This window comes from Gaeumannomyces tritici (assembly GCF_000145635.1).
Source record: "Gaeumannomyces tritici R3-111a-1 unplaced genomic scaffold supercont2.2, whole genome shotgun sequence".
Classification (NCBI taxonomy): Eukaryota; Fungi; Ascomycota; class Sordariomycetes; order Magnaporthales; family Magnaporthaceae; genus Gaeumannomyces; species Gaeumannomyces tritici.
In genome coordinates this window covers 2,730,198-2,746,713 of record NW_008804546.1, presented here as the reverse complement: position 1 = coordinate 2,746,713, position 16,516 = coordinate 2,730,198, and the positions used below count along the sequence as shown (strand labels likewise).

The following is a 16,516-nucleotide window of genomic DNA, read 5'->3' as shown; positions in this document are numbered from 1 at the left end:
TGACAAAATCGTTGAGACCGCAAAAAAAAAAAGGGGACTAAAATCTAAGGGGCTAACCATCGTAGACGGCATTGTAACTGTAGGGACGCTTTTCTGTATCAAGGAAATCGCATACGGCTTGCACGCGTGCTTTTTTAGGCGTGGAAAACTCTTTAGACATCGTTGTGAGGCTTTGTTGTGCGTGGGTTGGATTGAGGGCGGTGGAGTTGGTAGGAAAAAATTGATTTTGCGGTCTCAACGATTTTGTCATGGGGGTGGCTACCTCGCTCGGATTCAAAATTATATACCAGCCAGGGAAGTGCCAGCACATATCGGACCTGCCGGCATTTGTTGGATCCATTCGCAATGACCGAGTTCTGACGGTTAATAGGGACACCGATGACGAGTCGGTCACGACTTGTTTCGTTCCGCATCCCCGAGAAGCCTGGCGCTGTTTGGGCAGGGGGAGAGTCGGAGCGCGTGGACAGGATTATCCTGTGCTTTGAAGCACTCAGTTGGTGGGAAAGGGAAAGCTAAAATCAGCAGACGAAGTAACTCTACGCCCGCTTTTGCCATGGAGCGTCCTGGGTGTCATGACCTTGAATGACCTAGTAGGCACGTGGTAGGCTGGCACCAAGGCACCTGCCCATTGCCATATGCAGAAGCTTTTCCATGATATATTGCGACTCCTTAGGGCGTCCATGATGACTTTTCCTCGTACCCTCTCAAGCCGGTTTAATTCAACAAATGGTCTGGAAAAGGGTTTTGGATGAGGTAACTCTATTATCAAGCCACTGCGTGAAAAGAACTTCTGCGATCCCTACTCATCTAATGTGCCTGCTGAATTAAAGCGGCTTAAGAGGGTATGAGCCACGAGAGCGTGTTGATGGCAGGGCTCAAACCATAGGGTGGTTGCCAAACGCGGTCATCCTTCCTAGCCACCCGTGCCGCCCTCGGTGTCCCCGCGTGTGCCCACGTGTGCCTGCGTTTCACATACTGCCCGTTTCTCTCATCAATTAATTGTGCCATCAGTTGGAATCTTGGCCTCTCACCCTTGCGCCCAGGCGCACCGCGCGCTCTGGACACGCATGAAAGCATGGGCATAGGCCATTTGGTGATTGGCAGGCCGAGAGCGGTGCTGCAAGCGCCGCGTGCGTTCTTGCCAACTGTGTCTGAGCCAAATGGCTTGACGGCTAACAAAGACACTTGAATGCAAACGTTTTGAGTGCCACGACAAAGCGAGGGTCTAAAACAGCGGCGTCGAGCCACATCGGGAACTGGCTAAAGAAAATGACCCAATGCAGGCGCCGTCAGCCACGGTGGGACCCGCGTCCTGCCTCAGGCACGCTGCAGTTTACTTGCATGAAGCCAATAACCGAGTCCCCACCTTTGCGGGACTCCACTGTGTGCGTGATTCCCAGGAGGCCAGAAGCTTTCCATGTCACCGCACTGACCTCTCGGGATACAAGTCCACTTCTCTAGCGCCCTTCGTCATAACCCGCGATTGCCTGCTGATGGGAAATGGGAGGAACCTGGAAAGCGCCAGGTCACGATTGAGCCCAAACCTTGGTTGCTCGCACCCTCTATTATCTCGCAACCTTCGCTCGGGACCGGCCCGGCACTTTGTGCCAATTACGCTCGTTTTCAAGCCCCTTGCCGCTTCAGCTCGGGTGTTCGCCTGCTGTTCCTGATCCTGATCAAACCGAGCCCATCCATCCCACCCAGTGATCCCACCCACTCGCCATTTACGCGACCAACACACTCCAACGGGTCTCCCCAATACCAGACCGCGCTCCGACACCCGCCCCTCCAGCCGCACGCCCACTTCGATCAGCCAGTGCCGGGCACTCGATGGGCTTACGCTGAGCCGCCCAAGTCTTGGAAATACTGGCGGCCAGCCCATATTATACACGCCGCCATTGACACTCAATTGTTGGCCGCGTGTTGGGGTCGGTTGCTTTCGTCGCCCTCACTCTCCTTCACGCTTGTTCCGCCAGCAGAGGCGCCGCAGTCACAATGGAGTCTGCGCCAAGCAGCGCCATGCGCTGCCTCGCCCTTTTCTGTCTACTTTTCGCACTTGAAGTGCATGCCTTCTACATTCCAGGTGAGCTACCACTCTGCCTTGAACGACTGCCATCGGCCTCCTTGGCGCTGTATCCACATGTCAACTGTGGCCCTTGTATAAAGGCCAATTGCTAACTGCGCTTCTCCCCATGGGCAGGCTGGTCGATAAGAAGCTACAAGGAAAAGGAAGAGATTCCGCTACTCGTCAACAAGGTGTATTCGGACCACACGCAGCTCCAATATGCCTACTACGACCTCCCCTTCGTCTGCCCGCCCACGGGCGCGCGCCATGGCGGCCTGCTCAGCGGGCAGACCATCTCCCTCAACCTTGGCGAAGTTCTTCGCGGCGACCGCATCGCTTACTCGGATCTCGAGCTGTCCATGATGGAGGACCGGCCTTGCAACCTCCTCTGTAACCGCGAAATCAGCAGAGGGGAACTCAATCGGGCCGTCGACATGGTCCGCGACGGCTATGTTGTCGAGTGGATTGTTGGTAAGTGCGCAGATGCCGCATTCATACGCCCATGGCGAATCCGAGCGCCTATCTGACCATGGCGGGCGTCGAGCCATATCCAGATAATCTCCCCGGGGCGACTTCGTTTGTCACAGTGGACAAGTCACGCAAGTACTACGCATCTGGCTTCAAGCTTGGCTTCACGGACCAGTCGAGCGGACGGCCGCACTACTTCCCCAACAACCACCACACCATCGTCGTTCGATATCGCAACGCGCCTGGCAAGGCAGGGGAGCGAGGCGGAAAAGTCATTGTTGCGTTCGAGGTCTACACAAAAAGCGTCGGGCCCGACGTCAAGCGCGATGCCTCGGGGTGCCCCGCCGACACGCACAGCATCGAACAGAACTTCGAGCTGTTCATGCGCTCGAATCGCTCGTCCGCCTCAAGCACCGCTCATGCTGGCAACCCATACCACCAAGCCGAGGAAGCCGACATGAACGACGACTCTGCGAAACTCACCATCCCCTACACGTACTCAGTTTACTTCCGCGAAGACACGTCCATCGAGTGGAGCCGGCGCTGGGACCTGTACTTTGTCAACCAGGAGGAGGGGTCGCGTATTCACTGGCTGGCAATCGTCAACTCGCTCGTCATATGCTGTCTTCTTACCGCTGTGACCCTGATGATCCTGGCCAGGACCGTCCGTACCGACATCAAGGGCTACAAGGACCGCGCCGAAGAGGGCAAGTCTCGACTCTTGCGCAAGGGCGCCAAGTCGCCAGGCAGCCGGCCTCGGAGTCCCCGGCTACTCGGCGAGAAGTCGGGCGGTGGCCTGCTCGAACAGGAAGCCGCCGCCGCCGAATATGCGGACGAGGTGCATTCCTCAGAGGATGAGCAGGCGCTGGAGGATGTGACAGGCTGGAAGCTGCTACATGGCGACGTCTTCCGATCCCCCGCACTCGGCTTCCTGCTCGCGCCTCTGGTTGGGTCCGGCATGCAGCTTCTGTTCATGGCCGTGGGGCTGGTGCTACTGAGTGCTTTGGGCGTGCTGAACCCTAGCTTCCGGGGTGGCTTCATCAGCTTTGGATTGGGGCTTTTTGTCGTGGCCGGCACGTTCGCAGGCTATTTCTCGGCGCGCATATACCGCACTTTCGAAGGCAAGGACTGGCGCCGCAACACGCTCGTCACGGCGCTGCTTATCCCCGGGCTGCTTTTCGGTGTCGTGTTCGTGGTCAATCTCTTCGTCTGGGCCCAGGCCTCGAGCACGGCTATTCCTTTCGGCACGCTGATTGCTCTCTTGTTCCTCTGGTTGGCGGTTCAGCTGCCACTCGTCTATGTCGGCTCCTGGTACGGTTTCGTCCGTGCTGGCTCCTGGGACCATCCCACCAAGACTATTGCCATGCCCCGCCAGGTGCCCCTGCAGCCCTGGTACCTCAAGGGGTTCGCGTCGATCCTCCTCGCCGGCGTGATCCCGTTCGTCGTCATCTTTATAGAGCTGCTGTTTGTGTTCCAGTCGGTATGGCAGGACAAGAGCGGCTACTATTACGTCTTCGGGTTCTTGGCCATGGTGTCATTTATCCTCATTATCACGGTGGCGGAGGTGACTGTCGTCACCATCTATGTGCAACTCTGCCACGAGAACCACCAGTGGTGGTGGCAGTCATTTTTCATCGGCGGCAGCAGTTCGGTCTTGATCTTCCTCTACTGCATATGGTACTATTTTACGAGCCTGCACATCACCGGCTTCGTGAGCAGCGTACTCTTTTTCACGTACAGCTTCATGGCCTGCTGCGTTTATGGCCTCCTGACTGGCACTGTTGGATTCCTCAGCGCATATGCCTTCATCAGGAGGATTTATGGGTGGGTTTCCTCTATTCTATCCTGGCTGCACTTTCGACAGCGAATTTACTAATATCCATCGCCCTCCCATCTCAGAGCCATCAAAGTGGACTGAGCGAACGCACGCTCGATCCGTCCTAGTGTGTACTCTACGAAACTAGGGCAGCCCATCTTCAGGGAGAGCTGAAATGCTCACCAAAAACCGGCGGGCCTGCGACTCTAAAAAAAACGCAGCAAAGCTAATATACAGCAATCGGTCTTGTTAAAGCAGTACAAGACTCGGAGCGACGCCCTGGATCATCATCGCGTCGCCACGCCATCGACTAATCCCGAGCTTTCGATACCCAGGAATCGCAGCAATGATGGTTTTAATGCGCATCTGCGGTATAGATGCTGTTCGTCTCACTTTGTTTCTTGACAGAATTTTGGCCGCATACATGCCGCAGCTGATGTTCTGTTTCCATCCGCACGCACATACAGATGGCGGGATGGCAGTAATGCAAGGTCCGGCTTGAGTTCAAGTTCTGGCCATAATCACGTATGGATGGTGGACTGTACATCAACATGAAGGTATCTTTTTTATTTTTTTTATTGTTCTTCTGTCAGCCAACGCGCTCCTGCCTGATTTGCAGGTTGGATCATACACAATCTACACGACCAGTAATGTTGCCCTGGCTTTTTGGGACTAGATAATCCTGGATTGTTGCTGCTATTGGTCATGGGCTTTTCTCTAGCCCGAAACCTGGTGAGACACTGGGCTGCTTTAGAGCGGAAGAGCGGGTGACCCTGCGCGTCCGTGACAGGCTCTCTTGTGACTTTTTTTCTGGTGTTTTGCAAAAAGCACCGTGCATTTGGCAGAGGAGGAATGAAGGACGGGTTCGCCGAGGCTCGAGTGTAGCGATCCCCACGCAGGACCTAGTGCTTTCACCGTCCCGCCAGGAAAACGTCAAGAAATCCCCGGGCGCCCCCTCGGGTAACCCTACAGCCGTGCGAAGCCTCGGCGATCCGGATTGGCGGGGAGAGGGTGTTGGCGAGGTCGGCGACCCGCGTGGAGATGGAAAGAACGGAGACATGGGGATACCTAGCCCCCGGCACGCCAGCCAAGGTTGGCAAATTTGCCTTTTCCTCCCCACACATAACCTATACGCACAACGTCTTTTCGGGATTCATTTGATAGACTTTCTCGCGTCCAAGTGGGTTCGCTCTCCGTCTGCGTCGTGTAAGAGGTTCTTGTCGCTTGCCGAGCCCGGCGAGAGGGATTTTCAACTGTATCCCGGCATGTATTTTTTTCAACAAGAAAAAGGGGTCGTTCCCTCCCAATATATTAGTATACATTCGTTCCGTCGATATTTCGCAAAAAGCCGTTCGCGGGCTCCAGCCTGGGTCTGCTGTATTCTCGACTCCTTTGTTCGTGATCCTTTGTTTTTTTCGGCCGGGCGTATACAAAGTCAGACCATACGGGCTTTACACATAACCCATCCAGTCACCAACTCCATCCGGGGTTCTCCAGAAGCCCTCAGCGGAAGGTAGAAGATGGCAAAGGAACCGTCCATTTTCCCCGTCCTGCTGTCGGGCGCAGCTTTTGGGGCGGCCCTGACGGCAGCTGGCGTCTATCAGCCCGCCGTCATCACCTCGCAGCTCAAGCTCCAGAACTGGCACATGATGCAGTCCTTCCTGACGGCCACTGCCGGTAGCGTGTAAGTTTTGTGCCTGTTTATTTTCGATCATCCCGAAAAAAACTCCTTGGATTTACTAATTCTCCCGTCTGCCGCCGCCACAAAACAGCCTCATATCCGCCCTAGTCCAGTGGCTAGGCCACGCCGAGCTCCCGCCGCGCGGGTTCTCGTCGGTCCGACTCCTCGGCCGCGCCGACGCCAACGCCGCCGGCGGCGCCCTCCTGGGCTGTGGTATGGCCCTGGCCGGCGCCTGCCCGGGCACCGTGGTCCCGCAGGCCGCGCTCGGCGTCGCCTCGGGCCGCTGGGCGCTGGTCGGCGGCGTCCTGGGCGGCCTCGCCTGGAGCGGTCTGCTGCGCCCGTGGACGGCGGCGCGGCGCCGCAGCGCGCAGGCTGCTGCTGCTGCTGCTGCTGCTGCCGGGCTCGAGAAGACGGGCGGCGCCGGGGGCAATGGCGAGAATACATGGCGGGCCAGCCTGACGGTGTACGAGAGCCTGGGCGTCAGCTACGTGGCGGCATTGGTTGTGATGGAGCTGGCGCTCGGCGCCGCCGTCAAGATTGTGATGGGCCTTGGAAACTACAGCAATGGCTCTGCCGGGACTTATAAACAACAACAACAACAACAACAGCCGGTGCACCCCGTCATCGGTGGCCTCCTCATAGCCTCCGCGCAGCTCGTCTCCTTGCTGGCTCGCAAAGCCATGCTGGGCAGCTCGGCGGCGTTCGAGGACGCGGCCGACCATCTGCTCTGGCTGTGGGGGCGGTTTCTCTCTACAGGCGCCGACAGCCGCCCCGGTAGCAAGGAGGGCAAGCAGCCACGGCCCAAGACCGGCTCGCTGGTGTTTGCGGCGGGAATGGCCCTGGGAGCCTGGGTGCTCGGCAGGGGGTGGGCCCCAGCAGCAGCAGCAGCAGCCCTACCCGGGCCGCCAGCGGCGGGCGGCTCGGCGGCTCGGGCGGCGCTCGGGGGGTTCCTGATGATAGTCGGGTCCCGCCTGGCGGGGGGCTGCACGTCAGGGCACGGCATCAGCGGCATGTCACTGCTTTCCATATCGAGCATGGTCACGATCGGGTCTGCGTTTGCATCGGGTATTGTGCTTTCGACCAGGTTCCTGTCTTGAGCAAGGATATTTTCCGAGCTTCCATGGACAGAAACGTCGTCTTCTTATCTGCCTGATGTTGAGCCCCGTCTAGTGCCCGCCCGATACCCTGTCAACGCTACGGCGAGGATGTCATTGGCGGACAAAGTAGACCCTGTACCATTAATCCCAAGACAGAACCCAGTCGGCTTTTTCAATGAGAGCCACTTATGTGCTCGGATTGCAGGCTCCGCTAGATGCCGGAAACTTCCGAAACGTCTACCCTTTGTTGGGTAATAAACCCGCAAGGGCTCGCTCCTCTCGCGTGGCAAGCCCGGATATGAGTCGTGCCATGGCCGGCGAGCATTCCACAGTCCCAGGCCCAGGCACGACCTTTGGTATGAAAGTGGACCCCGAACATCATGACCCATCATCTCCCTCTCCCCCTGAGCCCTCTCCATTTCCTCTCTCCCACTCTCGCCCACCTCGACTTCACTAGACAGGGGCCTCCTCGCGGCCGGCGGCCTCCTCCGCCCCGTCGCCGCCCTTCCCCCTCCCCTTCCTAGCCGTCACCTCGACCTCGAACTTCATGGCCTCCTCCATCAGCCCCGCCTGAATCATGGTCGCTGCCGGCCGGACCCCGCCCAGCCAGCGGCCCAGGACGGGCCAGGTGGCCGGGAAGAGGGCCCGGTCGGGCAAGATGTAGCGCACGCGCACCACGTCGTCCATGGCGGCCCCGGCCTCGGCCAGCGCCGCCGCCACGTTGCGGAGCGCCTGCTCGGCCTGCGCCGCCACGTCCTGCTCCATGACGCCCGTCGCGTAGTCGTATCTGGTCCGTGTCATCAGTGGCTTGCGGCAAAGTGGCGGCGGAGACTGTGCTTGGGGAGAAGACGGAGGAAAGGGGTGGCTACCCTGTGCAGCCCGAAACAAACACCCACTCGCCCGATACAACGGCGCGGGAATAGCCAATCTGCTTTTCAAAGGCCGAGCCCGAACTGATGAGGCGGTGCTCGCTCATTGTGGTTTCCTTTTTGGTTGCCACGACGTCTTGTCAAGGTGCACGCACAGGTTGTCCAAGGTCGGTGTGGTATGACCGTCGGGACGAACGAGAGGAATCTCCAGTTGGGTTCCTGGGGGCAGGAATGTTTGTGGTAACAGCTTTCAACTGGTATCGAACAAAATGAGTCACACTCAATGCGCCCAGCACCCCTGACTCCCGCTTGTCTTTCGTGGTCCACAATGCCTCACCGAATTCTCTTGTGAAGAGACATCCAAAGGGAATTGCAAACAGTAATGTCTGGATCTCTGTTTCAATAAAAATGAGGGACAACAAAGTGGTCGCTGTGCTTGGACCATACTCCAGAGACGATATGGTTGCCATAGACACATGTCAAGATAACCGCTGTCCGAAGAAAATCAAATAAAAGAGTCCTCTCACCAGTGTTCTCCCGGCTGGTAAGTGCTTCCTCCAAAAGAAATATTTAGATAACCCATGACTCCCAACCCCCAAGCCAGACAGTCCCGCCGCAGCCAACTTTTTCAGGACGCAAAGTCACCAAACTCCTAGAGACTGGACTTCCCGCAAAGACATATATGCAGGCGGGGGGATGTGAAGCTAGGCAGCTCGGCATTTTCCGCGAACAAATCTCTTGCCTTTTATTTTTGTCGCCATCGCCCTTTTCCTGGTTGGTTTGGTAGCCTTGGTAGTTTCGATGGTTTCGGTGGCTTTGGTGGCTTTTGTGACGGGTTCGGGTGCCGACACATGTTGTGACAATTCTGGTGCCGATACACGTTGTGACTACCAACCCAGCATAGAATGTGTCCGGATCGCCTTGGGGCCATACTCGCTGGAAACGTGACAGTTAGCATCGAGTTCCTAGCTTCAAACGAAGTCGAGAACTTCCGGCCAGTTGGACGGGTGGGTGATCTTGGTGCAGGCTCTGAAATCACTTACTTGAACTCGATACGATTCAGGCTCATCAGCCGTTGAGCGTCGACCTCGGCGCCGTTCAGGTTGTGCATGCAGAAGGCCAGACGTGCCGCGACTTGGGCACCCAAGAACATGGCCTCCTCGTACCCGTTCTTGGTCCACTCGCCCAGGTAGGCAGGCAGGGCAGCCAGCTTGATAGCTGTTGGCGTCTGGCTGTGGAAGTGTGACGAGACCATTCCGCCGTTGTTTGCATCGCCGGCATTGGATCCAGCAGTATGCATACCGGGAGTCATGCCGCCGCCGGAAACACCCAGCGATGCCGCTGTCACGGCATCGCGAAGGAGCGGGTTCACTCCCGACGATGTCGGTCCCGCCATCGAAGCGTTAGGTAGCTGGTGTGGTGGGCCAGTGAAGCTGCCCACGGGCGTTTGCGAGCCCGTTCCGGACGGCGTGCCCAGGTTCGACGGAAGCTCCGACGTAAACATGGTGGCCGTGCTGGGCGACACCAAGTGCCGTGCGTTGAGCGTCTGGATAATGTTTTCCCTCAGACCCCGGAGGCGCCCACCGTTTCCGACAAAAACAATGTGCTCCCAGCATGAGGGCCGCATGTACATGTCTTCGATCCCCTGCACTGCATGGTATATCGCCGTCACAATCCGATCGATCTCAGCTCGGTCGGCGAACGTAAACCTCTCCAGGCCAACTTCGATGTCACGTCGTATCCGCTTGACGGCGCGCTCAGTGCTTGACGCCGCAGGTGGCGGGGGCTCTGCCGAAGGGAAGAACGACATGGGGGCGTCTGGTTTTTTCTCTGGAGCCTTCTCTTGACCATCGTTGCCTGGGTCCTTGGAATCGTCTGCGGCCGCTTTCGTCTGGCCCTCTGCCGAGGCAGCGACATCTCCACTTGCCGGCTCCGACACACCAGGCTCTGTCGCGGCTGCCGTCGCCTCAGGCCTGGCCACCTCCTGGGCGTTTGTTTCGACTTCTTCCGGAGCCGGCTCCCGATTGAGCTCCTCATAATGGAACATGTTGCGCATTCGCTTCGAGTTGGGCAAACGGGCGGCCTTGCCGGCCGCTGCCTCGGGCTCCTGACCCTTTGCCTGCTTCTTGGCCTTTATCTTCTCTACCTTCTCCTTCTCCTTCTTGGCAAGGAACTCTTTTGTCTGGCCGCTGGTAACGATGCTGGCGACGTCGAGAACGCCGTCGTCTGTTTCAGCAGGCTTGTCATCGCCGGTCCCCATGTCCTCGTCCGCATCCGGGACGGGTAGTGGGGGTCGCGCCGGCTCGAGCGTGTCCGGGACGTCCTGGGCCTCCTGGATAACGGTGCTGGGGGGAGGCGCTGCGCTGGCAGCCTGGGTGGCGTTCTCTTTGGGGAGCTCCATGAGCTTCGGCGCATCGGGCACGTAGGGGAGGACTTCGCAGATGTGGCTTTTCTTGAGTTGCTCGACCATCTCGTATGTGAACTCCTTGTCTTTGAGGAGACCAAGCAGCTTGCGCGTGAAGACCTCACCACCCGAGATGGCCTCGCCGGGCTCACCATCCAGGGGGTCGCTAACCTGACGGTAGCCCACGACCTTGCTGTCGTATATGCACGTCACGTCGACTTTCTCGAATCCAATATCTACGACCGTCATGCTGGGCCATTTCAGGCCGTACTGTGTAGCGACGGCGCTGTGGATAAGACAGAGCGCCGGAGTCTTTGTCTTTTCGAAGATGTAGCGCGCGATGGCCTCGCAGTCCGGGCGCGTCCATTGTGGCGACGCCATCAGCATTATCGGGGTGTTGTGAAACGTCGTCGTCAGGAGGCCGTGCACGTAGTCCAGGAAGGCCAGGAAGGCCGCCATGTTGACGATGCGCCCGGCCCTGATGGGGTATACGGCGCCCTCGTCGGAGTCGGGGTCCTCGATGTACTCGTACTCGTCGGCCTGGTCAACGCCATTGGCGCCGCCCGCTGACGCCTTCTTGCGCTTCTCGACAAAGAAGGGGCGGTAGCCGTCCGACTCGTCGTCCCCGAACATGCGCGTCGGGATGCGATGGGCGGGCGGGGTCAGGTCGCCACAGCCCAGCTGGGCCATGGTGGTCTTGCTCCCCGGGCAGATGACCAGGACCTGGTCCTCGCGCCATTTGCCCGATGCGCCCGACATTGTGACGACTCCCTGTGAGTACCGACCCGTAGTTGAAGATGTTCGTAAGAGGAGGCAACGGAGGGGCTGAAGCTCTGGGTGGTGGGGGTTAAGTCTAGACTTATATCTGGCGGGCGGTCCAAGGCTGGATTGTGGATTGGTTTGGATTTGTCGAAGCCGCGCTCGCTCCAATTCAATCCAGCCAGGACGCGGTCGCGAAACGAAAATGCAGGTCCAAGTTCCACCTGCGGGAGGAGCTTCTGGCTGTGGTGGGGGGTGCAACTGCCCGCCATTACATAAGCTAGACAGGGCCCAACTTCCATGGTTATCAGCTGCATGGAGCTCGGGAAAGAGCTCCCGGCCCCGCGTGGCGCTTCAGCTCCAGGTGCGACTCCTCAATCAATGACTGTAACACCTGTCATCGAGAATCATCAGCCATCATCCAAAGTTCTGTGGCTAGCTGTGCTTAATCTTGATAGGCATTTTGCGAGCTTCAGACGCAGCTAAATCTCCCGAAGGCGCTCTACACATCTTTAATCCCAACGTAAAGTTTACGCCATCTCCGTCACTCTTTGTCGTTCTTTCTCCGTTCCTCTACAGTTGTATGCACTGAACGGGCCACTGTACGTTAGTTCGTGGCCACACCTTCTTGACAGGAAATAAGAATATCTTGGTTTGATTCAGCAAGCGCCTTCGATATCTTCCAGAAAACGCCATGGCTGTCCTCAACGCTATTCCTCCCCCAGAGCCCGCCTCTAACACCGAGGCGGCCAACTCACACGCCATCCATGGCCACCAGCACACAGCCTCGGTGGCCTCGACGGCTTCGGTTGATATCGAATCATGGACCGTCTCGGCCCTGCAGGCCCTGAGTGTCTCGCCCGTGGCCCAGGGCACTGGCGAGTCGCTCACCATCCCGCTGGACAACAATTGGTCCAGTCCGCCACCAGAGCCAGTGTACGTTCCCAAGCCCGCTGCCGTTCGTGTCTCCATCGAACCGGGCTTGGCGAACATCGCCCCGCCTCGCCGGTCCCGTTCGCGTCGTGATAGTATGCGCACGCGTGACGCAGTGCTCAAAGGCGAGTTCTCGCACCGGAGGCGCCAGCGGTACGACAACGACCGTCTGGCCCACATCCCCGGCGCCCAGCAGCCGCTCGAGCCCGTCGATCTGGTCGCCGGCCCCACGTACGTTGTGCACGACCACGTGCCCTACCACATCGCAAGGGAATGGGACCGCGGCCTGCGTGAGCACGTCGAGGACGAGCGCGCCCGGCTCGTCATGCGGCGCAAGGCGCAGCAGCAGTGGGCGACGGCGGGCCTCTGGGCCGCGGCCGCCAAGTCCACCAAGGCCGGCGGCGGCAAGGTCCCCAAGCCGCAGGTCGGCCACGTCACCCGCGACCTGCGCGCCTGGGCCAAGCGGACTCCGGTCCTTACCGAGTGGATCCGCGAGCTGGAGGAGCCCATACGCCAGTTCCTGGCTGAGGAGCATGCTCGGGTCCAGACCGAGGCCAAGGCTCAGCGCGCCGCCGCCGAGAGCAAACAGAAGAAGGCCGCCACGGACCTCAGCGCGGGCGAGAGCGGCCTGGATTCGGAAGACGAAGAGATTGTCTTCGTTGGGAGGCAGAACGCGGCCCCGCCGGCGCCAAAGACCTCGGGCGTTGGCGCGGGGTGGAAGAAGGCCCATCGCGAGGTGCCTGGCGGACGTGCCTTGGACTCGGGCATCGCGCTTGACTCGTTTGGCGACGACGAAAGCAGCTCTTTCAGGTCAGTTCCATAAGGGGGTGAGGGGCAGTCGCGGCCACGGCTCCTTTCCCAGAGTAATTCCCCCTTGGTACGACACTTGCTAACATTGTGGAAAATAGGCGATGGCTCACGCATTCCATCTCGGATTACTACGGCCTTTCTTCACACACGGCCACCATGGGCACTCCGGTTCGGAAAATTGTATACGTCGAGATAAAGTCGGAGGGCAAGAAGAAGACCCCGCTTGGACCACGAGAGCTGCCGTTGCCCCTGTGGACTCGCTTCTAGTCATCTAAACATGTCAGGTAACAGGGCTTTATAGCCTGGACTGACTTTCCACTCCATGCTTAGAATGTCACTTAGCAGATGCCAGCTTGCGTCCGAGCAATTTACAAATCATATACTCATTTGCTTGTTGCAGATCACTGTTGTTCCTAGTAGCATTGCACGGTTTCTCTCACAAGTCTTTGCCACTTTGGCCCTTCCCGGCCTCCCCTCCCCAACCCGCCACTCTAAGCGGCTCGCAGCATTCACAACAGCGTGTTGGCGGCCATAGCCATACACACAGCCAAAATCCATGACAAAAACGGCGCCGCGGCGGCGGCGCTGTTGGCAGGCTTGGTGACCATGACGCCCGAGTCCGAGTCCGTCGGTGTGCCGGACTGGCGCTCGAGCACGTAGATCTCACCCGTTGAGTCGGCAGCGACCCAAAGGCGGCCCCTCGAGTCCCAGTTCATACCCACAGGCCGCATGCACGTGTCCGGGCAGGTGTGGCCTTGGCCCACGAGGTCGTTTGAGATGATGGGCTTGAGGCTCGTGACGCTCGTCCTCTCGGCGGTGGGCTCACCACGGTCCTTGTCGAAGTCGACCGCGGCAACGAGGTAACCGACAGGGTTGCTCTTGTTCACTTTATTAACGTAATAGGTTTTGTTGTTAGCGCGCCACCATGTTTTGAAGAATAAACATGGGTCACCAGCTACCCCCGTATGAGTGGCAGAGCAAATAAGCAACATACAGGACCCGCGAAAGCTCAGGAATGCAGTGCTGCCGTCCTGGTTAAATTTTATGTCCATAGGTGCGAAATGTGCTGGAAATGTCAGCCGCGGCGCCGTGTAGTTTGCGGCGCAGGCCTCGTCACTGTTGGAGCCGTCCGTGTTTGCGCCAAACTGGTCGCCGACCTTGAGGCTCCCGCTGTTCGGGATGGTGGTGACGTTGCGGACGGCGAAGCAGGTCGGGTAGCCGTAGTTGCCGCCCTGGTCCTGCGTCGAGCCGTTAAGGTACCCGTGGAAGTTGAGCTCTTCGCCCGGGTTCCAGAACGAGACGTCGACGCCCTCGCGCACGATGCCGTCGGCCGTGTTGTCCATGCTGTAGATGCCGCCCGTCACGGGGTGCTCGGCCACGGCGACGCTGTTGCGCAGGCCCCAGCCGAGCCGGCGGCCCTCGGAGGCAAAGTCCATGGCGCCCGAGCCGGGCCCCAGGCGGGTCGTGTCGAAGGCGCGAATCTGCGAGAGGCCCGAGTCGAGGCTGAGCGCGGCCGGGTCGAGCTCGGCGGAGCTGCCGCGCGTCACGACGAGCTGGCCGCCGGCGCGGCGCGACATGAGCAGCGTCCGCGTCGTCTGCGCGTTGTTGCGCATGTTAGCCACCACCTCCTGCGGCCCGCCCGCTGCCACCCGGCCCGTGCCGGCGTCGTAGGACCACCGGAACACAGACTGCACGGTCGAGGCGTACAGCGTGCGCCCGTCGGTTGAGAGGGCCATGCCGTGGTTGAGCTGGCGAGGGGCCGCTGCCCGTTAATATGTTGCCCATGTGCGTTTCCTTCCTACCCCTTTTTTAAGGACTGTAGCGCGACCTACCGCTGTGTTGTTGACGACCACGGTGGTCTGGTCCACCTCGAGGCAGGTGCCGCCGTTGTCCTTGAAGGTAAGGCGGAAAACACCCCTGCCGGCGTCTAGCACGAGCAGGCCGCCGGCGCTGTCGAACTCGAGCGTCCGGGGCTTCTGCATGCCCGAGGCCACGATCTGGGCCTGCCACCCAGCCGCGACCACGGGCGGCTTGTAGGCGGGGGCCAGCACGTTTCGGCATGAAGTTTGGGCGGCGGCCAGCGTCGAGCACATGGCGACCACCATGGCCGATGCTCCAAAGGTCCCCTTCATCTTTACTCCCGTGAGTGTCGAAAGCGGTCTGGGAGTGCCCACTTCCGTCCCGTGATTTTCTCTTAAACTCGAAACAAATGCCAGCTAAAAAAGAGGTTGAGGCTGACCAAGCGCAGTGTCGCAAAGATTGGTCCCGCTCCTAATGTCCGTATAACCTGCAGAAACGAGGAGGTACGCAGAAAGGTCCCGATAAGACGGACGAGCTTCTACGACGGTCTAGTACCAGTGTGGGCCAATTCTTTGCTTAGCCTCCGCTTCCACTCCTAGTAACCGCTCAGGATAGAAAAGCGGCGAGGGAGCTGTTGGTGAAGCAGGGGCAGCTCAACAGACCGAAGCAGACACAGTATGTCCGAGGCGGCAACCATCCATATTGACCCAGACGGGATCCTGGGGCCTACAGAACCGCCTTCCTATCCGTTCTACCGCTAACGGTCGTGTGCAGGTCAGCTCGCCTGTGCGTGCTTGGCATGCATGGCAGGATTGCAGGGCAGGCCCATCACAGACGGCCAGGTAACATGCGGGTACGGTGATGTGGAGGGCTGGTCGATCGACGGGGCGAAGGCGACTGCAAGATGGTGGAGCGCGCATGTGGTCTGCAAACAACTGGCCATGTCTGAAGGTGCAGCGACCTACAGGGCAACTGTCAATGATACCGCGTTGCCGTCCAGCCGGTTCAAGGTTGGAGGCAAGAGCTGAGGTACAGACCCAACATTCCATATCTCCTCGCGACCTCTAGGCAAAGATCCGCGAGGGAGCGGCGTTGCTAAAGCCGATCACTCGACATATTTAGCACTTGCTAGTGCGCCATGTGAATCGATTTTTTACCGTGAAGCTATGCCGAGATCCCGTTTTGATGGGCCGATATTTGCTCGGTTTTGTTCCATCCATTTCGCTCTTCCAGGAAGGTGGAGGAGATACCACATGTGCCCCGCATCCATCCCCATCCGTGAGAGCCGAGGCCGACCCCTCCATCTCAGCCGCCATGGCTTAGAAGCTAATATGAAATTATTGCTTCATGTGCCGTGTTGGTGACTTTTGCCATGGCCAATGGAGGGGTAGGCAACTCAAGAAATGGATGGCATTTTGAAGGTACATGCAAGAGGACGGGCTAGAGAGTAGTCGCGGTCTCCCAACGAGATAGAGTGAAGGCTCAGGAAAGAGGCTGCGGTACCATCACAGAAATATATTTATCCAGCTGACACGCCACTTCTGGCACACTGAGCATCCTCCCACGCCCACCACAAAAAAAACGGCAGTCTCACAGGAGCCTGTCCCAAAGATTGAGTACAAGTATTAGTGCCTTTAACCTTCCTCTTCTTATTTTCTTTTCCTGTTATTATTCCTATTTTTATTCGTATTTTTATTCTTACCCTTATTCTTATTCTTATTTCTATACCTATTTCTGTTCCTATTCCTCGTAGGAACTGCCATCTTTTTTGCGGTGGGCGTGCCTCCCTCCGCTTCCATTTGATTATTTTGCTT

At 58.5% G+C, this 16,516-nt stretch overlaps 6 protein-coding genes across 6 annotated transcripts; 3 read left to right on the top strand and 3 right to left on the bottom strand.

The window, feature by feature from the left end:
- The first annotated feature begins 1,430 nt into the window (after window positions 1-1,430).
- GGTG_03449 (multispanning membrane protein) lies at window positions 1,431-5,664 on the top strand. Its single transcript, XM_009221229.1, has 4 exons — window positions 1,431-2,083; window positions 2,201-2,536; window positions 2,620-4,357; window positions 4,433-5,664. The coding sequence occupies exons 1-4, from the start codon at window positions 1,996-1,998 to the stop codon at window positions 4,449-4,451; spliced, it is 2,181 nt and encodes a 726-aa protein (XP_009219493.1). The 5' UTR covers window positions 1,431-1,995; the 3' UTR covers window positions 4,452-5,664.
- A 205-nt stretch (window positions 5,665-5,869) lies between these two features.
- Window positions 5,870-7,127, top strand: GGTG_03448 (YeeE/YedE family protein; the record flags this gene model as incomplete). Its single annotated transcript, XM_009221228.1, has 2 exons — window positions 5,870-6,033; window positions 6,122-7,127. The coding sequence occupies 2 exons, from the start codon at window positions 5,870-5,872 to the stop codon at window positions 7,125-7,127; spliced, it is 1,170 nt and encodes a 389-aa protein (XP_009219492.1).
- On the bottom strand, window positions 6,988-8,216 carry GGTG_03447 (hypothetical protein). Its single transcript, XM_009221227.1, has 2 exons — window positions 7,997-8,216; window positions 6,988-7,914 (listed from the first exon to the last, which is right to left on the bottom strand). The coding sequence occupies exons 1-2, from the start codon at window positions 8,101-8,103 to the stop codon at window positions 7,581-7,583; spliced, it is 441 nt and encodes a 146-aa protein (XP_009219491.1). The 5' UTR covers window positions 8,104-8,216; the 3' UTR covers window positions 6,988-7,580.
- GGTG_03446 (hypothetical protein) lies at window positions 8,145-11,354 on the bottom strand. Its single transcript, XM_009221226.1, has 2 exons — window positions 9,040-11,354; window positions 8,145-8,932 (listed from the first exon to the last, which is right to left on the bottom strand). Exons 1-2 carry the CDS (start codon window positions 11,157-11,159, stop codon window positions 8,884-8,886), a joined length of 2,169 nt encoding a protein of 722 aa, XP_009219490.1. The 5' UTR covers window positions 11,160-11,354; the 3' UTR covers window positions 8,145-8,883.
- A 170-nt stretch (window positions 11,355-11,524) lies between these two features.
- Window positions 11,525-13,288, top strand: GGTG_03445 (hypothetical protein). The gene is made up of 2 exons (XM_009221225.1): window positions 11,525-12,902; window positions 13,001-13,288. The coding sequence occupies exons 1-2, from the start codon at window positions 11,854-11,856 to the stop codon at window positions 13,167-13,169; spliced, it is 1,218 nt and encodes a 405-aa protein (XP_009219489.1). The 5' UTR covers window positions 11,525-11,853; the 3' UTR covers window positions 13,170-13,288.
- Window positions 13,218-15,642, bottom strand: GGTG_03444 (hypothetical protein). The gene is made up of 3 exons (XM_009221224.1): window positions 14,735-15,642; window positions 13,897-14,650; window positions 13,218-13,788 (listed from the first exon to the last, which is right to left on the bottom strand). Exons 1-3 carry the CDS (start codon window positions 15,032-15,034, stop codon window positions 13,412-13,414), a joined length of 1,431 nt encoding a protein of 476 aa, XP_009219488.1. The 5' UTR covers window positions 15,035-15,642; the 3' UTR covers window positions 13,218-13,411.
- Window positions 15,643-16,516: the final 874 nt, after the last annotated feature.

Coding starts and splice junctions, on each gene's coding strand:
- GGTG_03449 (XM_009221229.1), top strand. CDS start 1,996: ATGGAGTCTGCGCCAAGCAGCGCCATGCGCTGCCTCGCCCTTTTCTGT. Junction 2,084..2,200: donor GCATGCCTTCTACATTCCAG/GTGAGCTACCAC, acceptor CCCCATGGGCAG/GCTGGTCGATAAGAAGCTAC. Junction 2,537..2,619: donor TGTTGTCGAGTGGATTGTTG/GTAAGTGCGCAG, acceptor AGCCATATCCAG/ATAATCTCCCCGGGGCGACT.
- GGTG_03447 (XM_009221227.1), bottom strand. CDS start 8,103: ATGAGCGAGCACCGCCTCATCAGTTCGGGCTCGGCCTTTGAAAAGCAG. Junction 7,915..7,996: donor TTTGTTTCGGGCTGCACAGG/GTAGCCACCCCT, acceptor GACACGGACCAG/ATACGACTACGCGACGGGCG.
- GGTG_03446 (XM_009221226.1), bottom strand. CDS start 11,159: ATGTCGGGCGCATCGGGCAAATGGCGCGAGGACCAGGTCCTGGTCATC. Junction 8,933..9,039: donor CTGAATCGTATCGAGTTCAA/GTAAGTGATTTC, acceptor TCACGTTTCCAG/CGAGTATGGCCCCAAGGCGA.
- GGTG_03445 (XM_009221225.1), top strand. CDS start 11,854: ATGGCTGTCCTCAACGCTATTCCTCCCCCAGAGCCCGCCTCTAACACC. Junction 12,903..13,000: donor GACGAAAGCAGCTCTTTCAG/GTCAGTTCCATA, acceptor TGTGGAAAATAG/GCGATGGCTCACGCATTCCA.
- GGTG_03444 (XM_009221224.1), bottom strand. CDS start 15,034: ATGAAGGGGACCTTTGGAGCATCGGCCATGGTGGTCGCCATGTGCTCG. Junction 14,651..14,734: donor TGGTCGTCAACAACACAGCG/GTAGGTCGCGCT, acceptor GCCCCTCGCCAG/CTCAACCACGGCATGGCCCT. Junction 13,789..13,896: donor CCTGAGCTTTCGCGGGTCCT/GTATGTTGCTTA, acceptor ACGTTAATAAAG/TGAACAAGAGCAACCCTGTC.